Consider the following 13,540-nt stretch of genomic DNA (forward strand, 5'->3'; position numbering starts at 1 on the left):
CTCAGCCTCAGTCCCCATCTACACTGCCATATAATGGAACTTATTTTTTTTTATTTACTAGCTTGGGGACCCGGCGTTGCCCGGGTTATTAGAGAAAGTGGGTAATGGCGGTTCTGTATGCAAAGTTTGGTCTTTATTGGTCTTTGGGTAATGGCAGCATTATTTTCAGGAAGTGAGTGAAGGTACTTGAAGTCCCATCATCCATGGGCCATCCTCCTACAAACAGCAGGATATAGAGTGGGTCATGGGGGCTCTGTGTGCCAACTTTGGTCTTTATCAGTCATTAGATGAGGGTATCAGTGGTGTCAGTAAGTGAGTGAAGGTATTGCAAGTCCCATCATCCAAAGTCCATCCCCTTTCAAATTGCAGTAGGATGTAGAGTGGATCATGGGGGCTCTGTGTGCCAAGTGTGGTCTTGATTGGTCATTAGAAGAGGGTTGCAGCAATATTTGGAAGGGAATTGAGGTACTTGAAGTCCCATCATCCATGGTCTGTCCTCCTCCAAACTGCACCAGGATGTAGAGTGGGTCATTGGAGCTCCATGTGACAAGTTTAGTCTTGATTAGTCATTGGCGAGGGTCTCAGTGGTCTCAGGAAGTGAGCAAAGGTACTGCAAGTCCCATCATCCATCTCCAAAGTTTTCCAAATAACACCAGGACGTAAAGTGGGTCTATGTGCCAAGTTTGGTGTTGATCCGTCATTGGATGAGGTTTGCAGAGGTCTCAGAATGTGAGTGAAGGTGCTGGAAGTTCCATCATCCATGGTCCACCCTTCTCCAAAACTGCAGCAGGATGTAGAGTGGGTCATGGGGGCTCTGTGTGCCAACTTTGGTCTTGATTGGTCATTAGATGAGTTTTGCAGCAGTCTTGGGTAGTGGAGGTACTTGAAGTCCCATCATCCATGGTCTGTCATCCTCCAAAGTGCTCCAGGATGTAGAGTGGGTCATTGAAGCTCCATGTGCCAAGTTTAGTCTTGATGAGTCATTGGCGAGGGTCTCAGTGGTCTCAGGAAGTGAGTGAAGTGACTGCAAGTCCCATCATCCATTGTCAAATTCTTCCAAACCGCACCAGGATATAGAGTGAGTTATGCGGGCTCTCTGTGTAAATTGTGGTCCTGATCCATCATTGTTGGCAGTTATAATGGTCTTAGGAAGGGAGTGCAGGTATTGCAAGTCCCATCGTCCATGGTGCATCCTCCTTCAAACTGCACCTGGATGTAGAGTGCGTCATGGAGACTCAGTGTGCCAAGTTTGGTATTTATTGGTAATTGGCTGAGGGTTGCAGTGGTCTGAAGAATGAGCAATGGTACTGCAAGTCCCATAATCTACGGTCCATCCCCAGCCAAACCACACCAGGACGTAAAGTGGGTCATGAGAGGTCTCTGTGCGAAGTTTGGTCCTGATCAGTCATTGGATAAGGTTAACAACGGTCTCAGAATGTGAGTGGTGGTACTTCAAGTCCCATCATCCATGGTTCATAGTCCTCCAAACTGCAGTAAGATGTAGAGTGGGTGATGGGGGTTCTGTGTGCCTATTTCGGTCTGTATTGGTAGTGTTCTGACCCAGCCCCCGGCCTTTCCTTTCCTCTCTTTGTCATCTCGGAATGTTGGATTTGAGGCTAGACGATCAGAGACCATATGCAAATTTCCTTCTGTCATGCCCCGTTCCTGCCATGAACCCTCTTCTCCACCAGGGGCTCCTGTTGAAGCTGCCCAATCAGAGACCATATGCAAATAGCACCACAGCGGCAGCCAATCAGAACGCTGGCACATACACCGCCCTTCCGCCCTCCGCCCTTCCTCTGTCCGATACAAACACTCTTCTTTATTATATACTAGCTTGGGGACCCGGCGCTGCCCGGGGTATTAGAGAAAGTGGGTAATGGTGGTTCTCTATGCCAAGTTTGGTCTTTATTGGTCATTGGATGATGGTTGCATTGTTTTCAGGAAGTGAGTGAAGGTACTTGAAGTGCCATCATCCATGGTCCACCCTTCTTCAAACAGCAGCAGGATATAGAGTGGGTCATGGGGGCTCTGTGTGCCAAGTTTGGTCTTTATCAGCCATTGGATGAGGGTGGTAGTGGTGTCAGTAAGTGAGTGAAGGTAATGCAAGTCCCATCATCCAAAGTCCATCCTCCTTCAAACTGCAGCAGGATGTAGAGTGGGTCATGGGGGCTCTGTGTGCTAAGTTTGGTCTAGATTGGTCTATGGATGAGGGTTGCAGCAATCTTGGGAAGGAAGTGGAGGTACTTGAAGTCCCATCATCCATGGTCTGTCCTCCTCCAAACTGCACCAAGATGTAGAGTGGGTCATGGAGACTCTGTGTGCCAAGTTTGGTCTTGATCAGTGATTGGCGAGGGTCTCAGTGGTCCCAGGAAGTGAGTGCAGTGACTGCAAGTCCCATCATGCATTGACAAATTATTCCAAACCGCACCAGGATGTAGAATGGGTCATGCAGGCTTTCTGTGTAAATTGTGGTCCTGACCCATCATTGTTGGCAGTTGTAATAGTCGTAGGAAGGGAGTGCAGGTATTGCAAGCTCCATCGTCCATGGTGCATCCTCCTCCAAACTGCACCAGGATGTAGAGTGCATCATGGAGACTCAGTGTGCCAAGTTTGGTCTTTATCGGTAATTGGATGAGGGTTGCAGTGGTCTCAAGAATTGAGCAAAGGTACTGCAAGTCCCATAATCCATGGTCCATCCCCAGCCAAACCACACCAGGACGTAAAGTGGGTCATGAGAGGTCTATGTGCCAAGTTTGGTCCTGATCAGTCATTGGATGAGGTTAGCAGCGGTCTCAGAATGTGAGTGATGGTACTACAAGTCCCATCATCCATGGTTCATCCTCCTCCAAACTTCAGTAGGATGTCGAGTGGGTCTTGTGTGCTCTGTTTGCAAAGTGTGGTCTGTATTGGTAATTTTCTGACAGAGCCCCTGGCCTTTCCTTTCCTCTCTTTGTCATCTTGGAATCTTGGAATTGAGGCTGGCCAATCAGAGACCATATGCAAATTTCCTTCTGTCATGTCCCTGTTTCTGTCATGAACCCCTTTCTCCAACAGGGGCTCCTGTTGAAGCAGGCCAATCAGGGATCATATGCAAATAGCACCACAGCAGCAGCCAGTCAGAATCTTGGAACTTTCAAGCTGGCCAGTCAGAAAGCCGGCACATACACCGCCACACATCCGCCGTATACAAGTTTTGACTTTTATTATATACTAGCTTGGGGACCCGGCGCTGCCCGGGTTATTAGAGAAAGTGGGTAATGGCGGTTCTCTATGCCAAGTTTGGTCTTTATTGGTCATTGGATGATGGTTACATTGTTTTCAGGAAGTGAGTGAAGGTACTTGAAGTGCCATCATCCGTGGTCCACCCTTCTCCAAACAGCAGCAGGATATAGAGTGGGTCATGGGGGCTCTGTGTGCCAAGTTTGGTCTTTATCAGCCATTGGATGAGGGTGGTAGTGGTTTCAGTAAGTGAGTGAAGGTAATGCAAGTCCCATCATCCAAAGTCCATCCTCCTTCAAACTGCAGCAGGATGTAGAGTGGGTCATGGGGGCTCTGTGTGCTAAGTTAGGTCAAGATTGGTCATTGGATGAGGGTTGCAGCAATCTTGGGAAGGGAGTGGAGGTACTTGAAGTCCCATCATCAACGGTCTGTCCTCCTCCAAACTGCACCAAGATGTAGAGTGGGTCATGGGGGCTCTGTGTGCTAAGTTTGGTCTTGATCAGTCATTGGATTAGGGTCACAGTGGTTTCAGTAAGTGAGTAAACGTACTTCAAGTCCCATAATCCATGGTCAACCCTCCTCCAAAACTGCAGCAGGATGTAGAGTGGGTCATGGGGGCTCTGTGTGCCAAGTTTGGTCTAGATTGGTCATTGGCGAGGGTCTCAGTGATCTCAGGAAGTGCGTGCAGTGACTGCAAGTCCCATCATCCATTGACAAATTCTTCCAAACCGCACCAGGATGTAGAATGGTAATTTTCTGAAAGAGCCCCTGGCCTTTCCTTTCCTCTCTTTGTCATCTCGGAATCTTGGAATTGAGGCTGGCTAATCAGAGACCATATGCAAATTTCCATCTGTCATGTCCTTGTTTCTGTCATGAACCCTTTTCTCCACCAAGGGCTCCTGTTGAAGCAGGCCAATCAGGGATCATATGCAAATAGCACCACAGCAGAAGCCAGTCAGAATCTTGGAACTTTCAGGCTGACCAATCAGAAAGCCGGCACATACACCGCCACACATCCGCCGCATACAAGTTTTGACTTTTATTATATACTAGCTTGGGGACCCGGCGCTGCCCGGGTTATTAGAGAAAGTGGGTAATGGTGGTTCTCTATGCCAAGGTTGGTTTTTATTGGTCATTGGATGATGGTTGCATTGTTTTCAGGAAGTGAGTGAAGGTATTTGAAGGTCCACCCTCCTCCAAACAGCAGCAGGATATAGAGTGGGTCATGGGGACTCTGTGTGCCAAGTTTGGTCTTTATCAGCCATTGGATGAGGGTGGTAGTGGTTTCAGTAAGTGAGTGAAGGTAATGCAAGTCCCATCATCCAAAGTCCATCCTCCTTCAAACTGCAGCAGGATGTAGAGTGGGTCATGGGGGCTCTGTGTGCTAAGTTTGGTCTAGATTGGTCTATGGATGAGGATTGCAGCAATCTTGGGAAGGAAGTGGAGGTACTTGAAGTCCCATCATCCATGGTCTGTCCTCCTCCAAACTGCACCAAGATGTAGAGTGGGTCATGGAGATTCTGTGTGCCAAGTTTGGTCTTGATCAGTGATTGGCGAGGGTCTCAGTGGTCCCAGGAAGTGAGTGCAGTGACTGCAAGTCCCATCATGCATTGACAAATTATTCCAAACCGCACCAAGATGTAGAATGGGTCATGCAGGCTCTCTGTGTAAATTGTGGTCCTGACCCATCATTGTTGGCAGTTGTAATGGTCGTAGGAAGGGAGTGCAGGTATTGCAAGCCCCATCGTCCATGGTGCATCCTCCTCCAAACTGCACCAGGATGTAGAGTGCATCATGGAGTCTCAGTGTGCCAAGTTTGGTCTTTATTGCTAATTGGATGAGGGTTGCAGTGGTCTCAAGAATTGAGCAAAGGTATTGCAAGTCCCATAATCCATGGTCCATCCCCAGCCAAACCACACCAGACGTAAAGTGGGTCATGAGAGGTCTATGTGCCAAGTTTGGTCCTGATCAGTCATTGGATGAGGTTAACAGCGGTCTCAGAATGTGAGTGATGGTACTGCAAGTCCCATCATCCATGGTTCATCCTCCTCCAAACTGCAGTAGGATGTCGAGTGGGTCTTGTGTGCTCTGTTTGCAAAGTGTGGTCTGTATTGGTAATTTTCTGACAGAGCCCCTGGCCTTTCCTTTCCTCTCTTTGTCATCTCGGAATCTTGGAATTGAGATTTCCTTCTCATGTCCCCGTTTCTGCCATGAACTCTTTTCTCCACCAGGGGCTCCTATTGAAGCTGGCCAATCAGAGACCATATGCAAATAGCACCACAGCGGCAGCCAATCAGAACGCTGGCACATACACCTTCCGCCCTCCGCACCTCTGTCATTCCCATACAAACACTCTTCTTTATTATATATATATAGATATAGATATAGATATATAGATATAGATAGACTAGCTTGGGGACCCGGCGTTGCCCGGGTTATTAGAGAAAGTGGGTAATGGTGGTTCTGTATGCCAAGTTTGGTCTTTATTGGTCTTTGGATAACGGCTGCATTATTTTCAGGAAGTGAGTGAAAGTACTTGAAGTCCCATCATCCATGGGCCATCCTCCTACAAACAGCAGCAGGATATAGAGTGGGTCATGGGGGCTCTGTGTGCCAAGTTTGGTCTTTATCAGTCATTAGATGAGGGTGTCAGTGGTGTCAGTAAGTGAGTGAAGGTACTGTAAGTCCCATCATCCATGGTCCGTCCTCCTCCAAACTGCAGCAGGATGTAGACTGGGTCATTGGAGCTCCATGTGGCAAGTTTGGTCTTGATCAGCCATTGGCGAGGGTCTCAGTGGTCTCAGGAAGTGAGTAAAGTGACTGCAAGTCCCATCATCCATTGTCAAATTCTTCCAATCCGCACCAGGATGTAGAGTGGGTCATGTGGGCTCTCTGTGTAAATTGTGGTCCTGATCCATCATTGTTGGCAGTTGTAATGGTCTTAGGAAGGGAGTGCAGGTATTGCAAGTTCCATCGTCCATGGTACATCCTCCTCCAAACTGCACCAGGATGTAGAGTGTGTCATGGAGACTCAGTATGCCAAGTTTGGTCTTTATCGGTAATTGGATGAGGGTTGCAGTGGTCTCAAGAATTGAGCAAAGGTACTGCCAGTCCCATAATCCATGGTCCATCCCCGGCCAAACCACACCAGACGTAAAGTGGGTCATGAGAGGTCTATGTTCCAAGTTTGGTCCTGATCAGTCACTGGATGAGGTTAACAGCGGTCTCAGAATGTGAGTGATGGTACTGCAAGTCCCATCATCCATGGTTGCAGTAGGATGTCGAGTCGGTCTTGCAGGCTCTGTGTGCCAAGTGTAGTCTGTATTGGTAATTATCTGACTCAGCCCGCTCTGGCCTTTTCCTTTCCTCTCTTTGTCATCTCGGAATCTTGGAATTGAGGCTGTCCAATCAGAGACCATATGCAAATTTCCTTCTCATGTCCCCGTTTCTGCCATGAACTCTTTTCTCCACCAGGGGCTCCTATTGAAGCTGGCCAATCAGAGACCATATGCAAATAGCACCACTGCGGCAGCCAATCGGAATGTTGGAACTTTCAGGCTGGCCAATCAAAACGCTGGCACATACTCCTCCCATCGCACCGCCACACTTTTGTCCGCTGCATACAAACTTTCACCTTTATTATATACATAGATATAGATATAGATTTATGTATTTATTTATCAATTTTATATACCACCACTCCCCGAAGGCTCGGAGCGATTTACAGTATACACATGTGATACATTACATTAAAACCAAGAAAAATTCCGATGAGCAAGATTCAAATGCCAGTGTAAATAAATAAGTTTTAAAAGCTCTACGAAAAGAAGGTAAATCTCGGAGAGCTCGTGTTCCCGCTGGCAAGGCATTCCACAGGTAATGAGCCACCACCGTGAATGCTCTACGCCTAGTAGACATCACGTGAAAGGTCCTAATATTGGGAACTTCAAGGAGATTCTGATCGTCTGAACGAAGTGATCTCGGGGATTGATAGGGGGTGAGACGGTCTCAGATACTCCGGTCCCAGGCCATGTAAGGCCTTAAAGGTAAGAATCAGCACTTTAAAGGTAATCCGGTGCTCAATCGGCAACCAGTGCAGTTGCTGCAAGTTTGGAGTGATATGACACCTCGCTGGGACCCCTACGAGAAGCCGGCAGCAGCATTTTGCACTAGTTTAAGTTTCCGGATCACCGATAAAGGCAGGCCTATGTAGAGGGCGTTACAGTAGTCCAACCTTGAGATGACCGTAGCCTGGGTCAACGTGGTCAGGTCGTCCCTGGACAGATAGGGAGCCGGACGCCTAGCCTGACGCAGATGGAAAAATGCGACTCTGCTCACGGCGGAGGCCTGGGCCTCCATTGTCAGCAGAGGGTCTAAAAGGACTCCCAGACTCTTTACCAAAGATGACGGGCATAATGTCATGCCATCCAGGGTAGGCAACCGGATCACCCCTCCGTCCGGGTGGCCTAACCAGAGGATCTCTGTCTTTGCTGGATTCACCCTCAATCTGCTGGCACGCAACCATCCAGTAACGGCCTCAAGGCATTGATGGAAATTATCGGGTATGGAGTCTGGTCAGCCTTCCATCCTCAGAATGAGTTGAGTGTCATCAGCATACTTCAGAATGAAGTTTAACTGCATTGAATTAGATTGAATTAGATTCATATAATCCAGCCCAATGCAGTTAAATTGCATTCTGAAACTGCATTATAAGGTAGTGTAGATAGGGCCTCAGAGGAAAGAATCCTCCTTGAACAAATCTTGCTAAGAAAAGCTATTAAGTGAATAATTATAAATGGGAGATGCTTTGAAGACAGAACTACAACAAAGTTGACCCGTGATCCCTGTTTCCTTGAGGGGGCCTTCCACATGTCTTACATATTATCTTGCAACACAGAAAAGGTTGGTCATTCTTTTATCTGCTTTATCTGTGTCCTGCTTGGTTATAACAAACTCTGTCTCTCTCCTCTCCCTCCCCCTTTCTCACGTGATCTACTTGCTGCTCCTGGTTGCTCAGCTGTGGAGTTCCTTAAGAGTTTTGGTGCCTCGGTAATCGAAGTGTCCCTCCCAGAGATAGAGGAGATGCGGGTGGCTCATGTCATCTGTATCCTTAGTGAGATGAGGGATTTCCTGCAGCCTGATTTCAACAATCACTTTGAGCAAATGGTAAGTGATGCATGAATTGACCAGATCAGCTGCCTTGACTTGAAATAGTTATTCTGCACAACCAGAGAAATGCTGTATGTCATTTTCTTCTAAAAATAATCAGTGGCCATACTGCTTGTTGCAGTTTCTTGAGACAGTAGCTCCTTCAGTAGTGACATTCTCCCATATAGGTTCCAGTCCTTCTTACACCTGTGATGTTCATGCTCTGCAAGGCTTTAGGAGGCTGTTAGACGACTCCTCCTCTTTCCTTCTCTTCCTAGGACTATGAAAGAATCACAGGAACATTTTTGCAAGTGAATTGTCTTGCAGTCTAATATATGACAGACAAATGAGGTGATGGTGCTTTGCCTTATGAAGGATATGTTTCATCATAGAATCATAGGCTTGGAAGAGACCACAGCTGTCATCCAGTCCTCTGCCATACAGAAAAAAGATCAATGAAAGCATCCTTGACAGATGGCTATCCAGCCTCCTTATTAATTACTTAGATGAAGGATTCGAAGGCAAGTTTGCAGATGACATCAAATTGGGAGGGATAGCCAATAGTCCAGAGGACAGGAGCAGAATTCAAAACGATCTTAACAGATTAGAGAGATGGACCAAAACTAACAAAATGAAGTTCAACAAAGACAAATGCAAGACACTCTACTTGGGTAGAAAAATGAATTGCAGATACAGAATGGGGGGACACCTGGCTCGACAGCAGTACATATGAAAAAGATGTTGGAGTCCTTGTGGCCAACAAGTTCAATAAGTTCAACAAGCCAACAATGTCTTGTGGCAGCTAAAAAAACCAATGGGATGGCATCAGTAGGAATATAGTGTCTAGATCCAGGGAAGTCATTGGATGGCCCACAAGGTCAAAGAATCATAAAATCATAGAATCATATATTGGAAGAGACCTCATGGGTCATCCAATCCAACATCCTGCCAATAAGCAAGAAAATTGCATTCAAAGCACCCCTGACAGATGGCCATCCGGACTCTGTTTAAAAGCTTCCAAAGAAGGAGCCTCCACCACACTCCGGGGCAGAGAGTTCCACTGCTGAACGGCTCTCACAGTCAGGAAGTTCTTCCTCATGTTCAGATGGAATCTCCTCTCTTGTAGTTTGAAGCCATTGTTGTGTGTCCTAGTCTCCAAGGAAGCAGAAAACAAGCTTGCTCCCTCTTCCCTGTGACTTCCTCTCACATATTTATACATGGCTATCATGTCTCCTCTCAGCCTTCTCTTCTTCAGGCTAAACATGCCCATCTCATAGGTCTTGTTCTCCAGACCCTTGATCATTTTAGTCGCCCTCCTCTGGACATATTCCAGCTTGTCAGTATCTCTCTTCAATTGTGGTGCCCAGAATTGGACACAATATTCCAGGTGTGGTCTAAACAAGGCAGAATAGAGGGATAGCATGACTTCCCTGGATCTAGACACTATACTCCTATTGATGCAGGCCAAAATCCCATTGGCCTTTTTTTGCTGCCGCATCACATTGTTGGCTCATGTTTAACTTGTTGTCCACGAGGACTCCAAGATCTTTTTCACACGTACTGCTCTCAAGCCACGCTTTCCCATATCTTTGCATTTCGTTTTTTCTGCCTAGGTAGAGTATCTTCCATTTGTCCCTATTGAACTTCATTTTGTTAGTTTTGGCCAATCATCTCTCTAATCTGTCAAGATAGTTTTGAATTCTGCTCCTGTCTTCTGGAGTATTGGCTATCCCTCCCAATTTGGTGTCATCTGCAAACTTGATGATCCTGCCTTTCAACCCTTCATCTAAGTCATTAATAAAGATGCTGAACAGGACCAGGACGGAACCCTGCTTGTGGCACTCCGCTCGCCACTTCTTTCCAGGATGAAGAGGAAGAATTGGGGAGCACTCTCTGGGTTCATCCGCTTAACCAATTACAGATTCACTTAACCATAGTTTTGCATAGTCCATATTGGACTAGTTTGTTAGTCATGGGGGACCTTCCAACTTTTATGGTTTTATGATTGTAAGCCGGGCCTATGTGGGGAGTGCCAAGGATTGGCATGAGGGTAAGCCATAGATTATTAGACTGGTTTTCATTAAACTGTATCAGTTAGTCCAACATTTACTTTCTAGATGCATAATTTGGAAACTTTCTAGCTTCTTGCCTTCATATGAACCTTGTGAATTTAATTCCTTCCTCAAACAAGCACTGCATCTATATTTGTCTTATAAACATGTTTTATATGTAATCCTTTGATTGCTTTGTGTTCCTATTTCAATTAGTATGCAAGTGGAACAGAATAAATCTATTCTCACTATGATCCTTTAACAAATCCTCTCATGAGAAAGGCTCACAAAATTGAAAGCAACATGTACTATACACTCAGATATAAAATAGGTGTTAGACAAGAATAGAAATCAGTAGGAATACTTATGTATCAACTCTGCTCACATCCATGCATTTATTTTTTGCCTTTGTAGGATCTAATTTCAGTACACACTAGTATCCTGCTATACAACATTCCCTGTAAATCTCTTCTAGGTATGAACTAGACTGTGGTTCTGTTTTATGTGTCCCCTTCCAGAAGAAACTTACCCAGGTATTTTTATTTTCCAGAATTTGGAGACTCGTTTGAATCTTGCAATTGCTTCCCAGTTCACAGCTCTGGACTACATTAAGGTGAAAAAGAGTTTACTGCAGGATAAACGAGAGCTGGGATGAGAATAGTATGGAGCACTCAATTTTTACTCTAGTTGGAAAAGATGTAACTCATGGCAGAAGAGGCTTGTTACTGTTAGAACAATATCTTTGAATAGTAACACAAAATACTTATTAAAAAGGAATCTTTTTTCAGACATACCTATTTTACATTAAGAGATGATGAATAGCTCCCTCTGTTTAAATAAAACTGCACCTTTTAGTTAACATATTACAGCTATCGCCCCTTTCCTCTGTTTGATGTAAGGGTTTTGCGATAGACGTATCTGCAGTTTCAAAAGAACAGTTTTATGTAGGTTTGTCTTCGTATTGACTTGGTTGAAATTAACGCTAAAACTCAGGCATACATGCACCCCTCATCCTTTTTATTCATTTCCTTTCCATACACACACACACACACACACACACACACATGCAAACATAATAGTATGCATGTCTATAGGTTTTTCCTTCCTTCCAATATTTTTTGTAGCATAACATAAAGGAGGGGACTGGAATGAAATGTTTTCTGTATTCAAATAGGGAAAACAATGCTTAAACTGTAATTTGTGAAAAAGTCAGAATCAAGCTATTGAGGTTTGTTTTAAAATCCCATTTTAGATGACAGTATATGCATTAAAGCAATAATATTTGGAAAAGAGGAGAGAAAAGGACTCACTAGTGTTTATTTGAATAACAAAGTGTTTTATTCCTTTTTATGCTACCAAGCTTATGATGATGATTTCTCGGATTGCTGATCAAGTTCTGTTGTTTCTAAATATTTATTTCTAAAATAAATATTCAGAAACCCATGTTAAAATTATTAAAATTGGATGCATTTGTTGACCTGTATCTTGTTTTCTTCTTCTGTTTTAAACTCAAGGATTATTCCCTCTTTTTTCACCTTGAATCATACACTCCCATATTCTTTAGATATCCTTTTCTCATGATGATCATGGGGAGAATGGTGGTTGTGTTTTACCTTTTAATCTGTACCCTCTTGTTTACAGCCATGCACCTCAGTTTCATACTCTTTAACATAACAGTCCATATCGAGTTGCTACTCGTAATCAAAGTAGTTCAATTTTACAAACTTGACTTTGTCTTCTGTTTGCAGGCAAACCGTCAGCGAACCCGCACCATGGCCATTCTGCAGGAGACTTTTGCAAATGTGAATTGTCTCATCACTCCAGGTCTCTGATTTTAACTTGATTGAACAATTTGCTTGGGATGACTGTTGGTCTGGATTTTTTTCTTCACCCCTGTGCAATGGAGAGTTGACATTGCTCCAATGCATAACAATGTTAGAAAGTATATGGAGGAATAAGATTGGATAATCCCCCCCCCCCCGAAATTTTTAGGTTTTAAAAGAAATCTGCTTTATTCATGAATTTTAACTGGTTATCCAAATCCCTATACTAAATCTAGGAGAAGCAGACATTAAATTGATTTAATTAACTCTATATAAAATATAGAATGAACCATACTATTTAAATTACTTTGTGTCATGGAACTACTCTTCATGATTCGCTATTTTTTTTTCAACCCCTCCACCTAATTGTAGTATTCCCTAGCCCACGTTTCACTAGCTTGCTTGCAAGAAGATCATGGGGGACTTTGTCAAAGGCCTTACTAAAATCAAGATATGCTACATCCACAGCATTCCCTGCATCTACCCAGCTTGTAACTCTATTGAAAAAAGAGATAAGATTAGTATGGCATGATTTTTTTTTTTTTTAGAAATCCATGTTGACTTTTAGTAACCACATCATTCCTTTCTAAGTGATTGGAGATTCCCTCCTTAATGATCTGTTCCAGAATCTTTCCTGGTATTTATGTCAGGCTGACTAGATGGTAATTATTGGGGACCTCTTTTTTTCCTTTCTTGAAGATAGGGACAACATTTGCCCTCCTCCAGTCTGCTGGGACTTCTGTCCTCCAAGAATTCTCAAAGATTATTTCTGAAATGACTTCATCTAGTTCCTTCTGTCATGAATGACTTTTCAATAACTTCAAAGCATAGATTCTTTTTATTGCAGTTTCCAGTGTGAGAGGGTATATCAAATTACAGAAAAATATTTAGACAAAGAATGACATTGGACATACAGACATACAGATTCTATGCAACTACATTGGATTTACAATTACATTGGTTAACAGACAAATAAAAGGGAATTACATTTTCACTCAACATTCACACCACATGTACACGCATTCATCCACATGCATCCAAATATTACCATATCATTTTCTCCTTTCTTGGAGAAGCACCGGTTAGGCCAGACCCTGCTTTCCTGCAGCCTGCCAATGCATAGTTCCATAACTTCAAAACGGCAAAACTTCAAAACGCCGAAATGCCAAAACTTCTTTTCCTAAAAACAATGCCAAGGATCAGATCTCTGTTTTCCATTCAGCAGAACCTGACTCCCTGCACAAAATCTAAGACTCCAAAAGTGCACTTCTTCCTCTTCCCTTGAGAAAGAAGCCC

General features: G+C 44.3%; 1 protein-coding gene across 1 annotated transcript in view; it reads left to right on the plus strand.

Annotated features, from left to right (window-relative positions):
- LOC132767959 (uncharacterized) overlaps positions 1 to 13,540 on the plus strand; it is a 67,244-nt gene that overhangs the window by 44,701 nt on the left and 9,003 nt on the right. Inside the window, exons 15-17 of the mRNA XM_060763423.2 lie at positions 8,240 to 8,388; positions 10,972 to 11,034; positions 12,170 to 12,245. Coding sequence (XP_060619406.2) covers positions 8,240 to 8,388; positions 10,972 to 11,034; positions 12,170 to 12,245 — 288 coding nt within the window. The remainder of the gene's footprint in view (positions 1 to 8,239; positions 8,389 to 10,971; positions 11,035 to 12,169; positions 12,246 to 13,540) is intronic.

This window comes from Anolis sagrei, chromosome 2, assembly GCF_037176765.1.
Source record: "Anolis sagrei isolate rAnoSag1 chromosome 2, rAnoSag1.mat, whole genome shotgun sequence".
Classification (NCBI taxonomy): Eukaryota; Metazoa; Chordata; class Lepidosauria; order Squamata; family Dactyloidae; genus Anolis; species Anolis sagrei.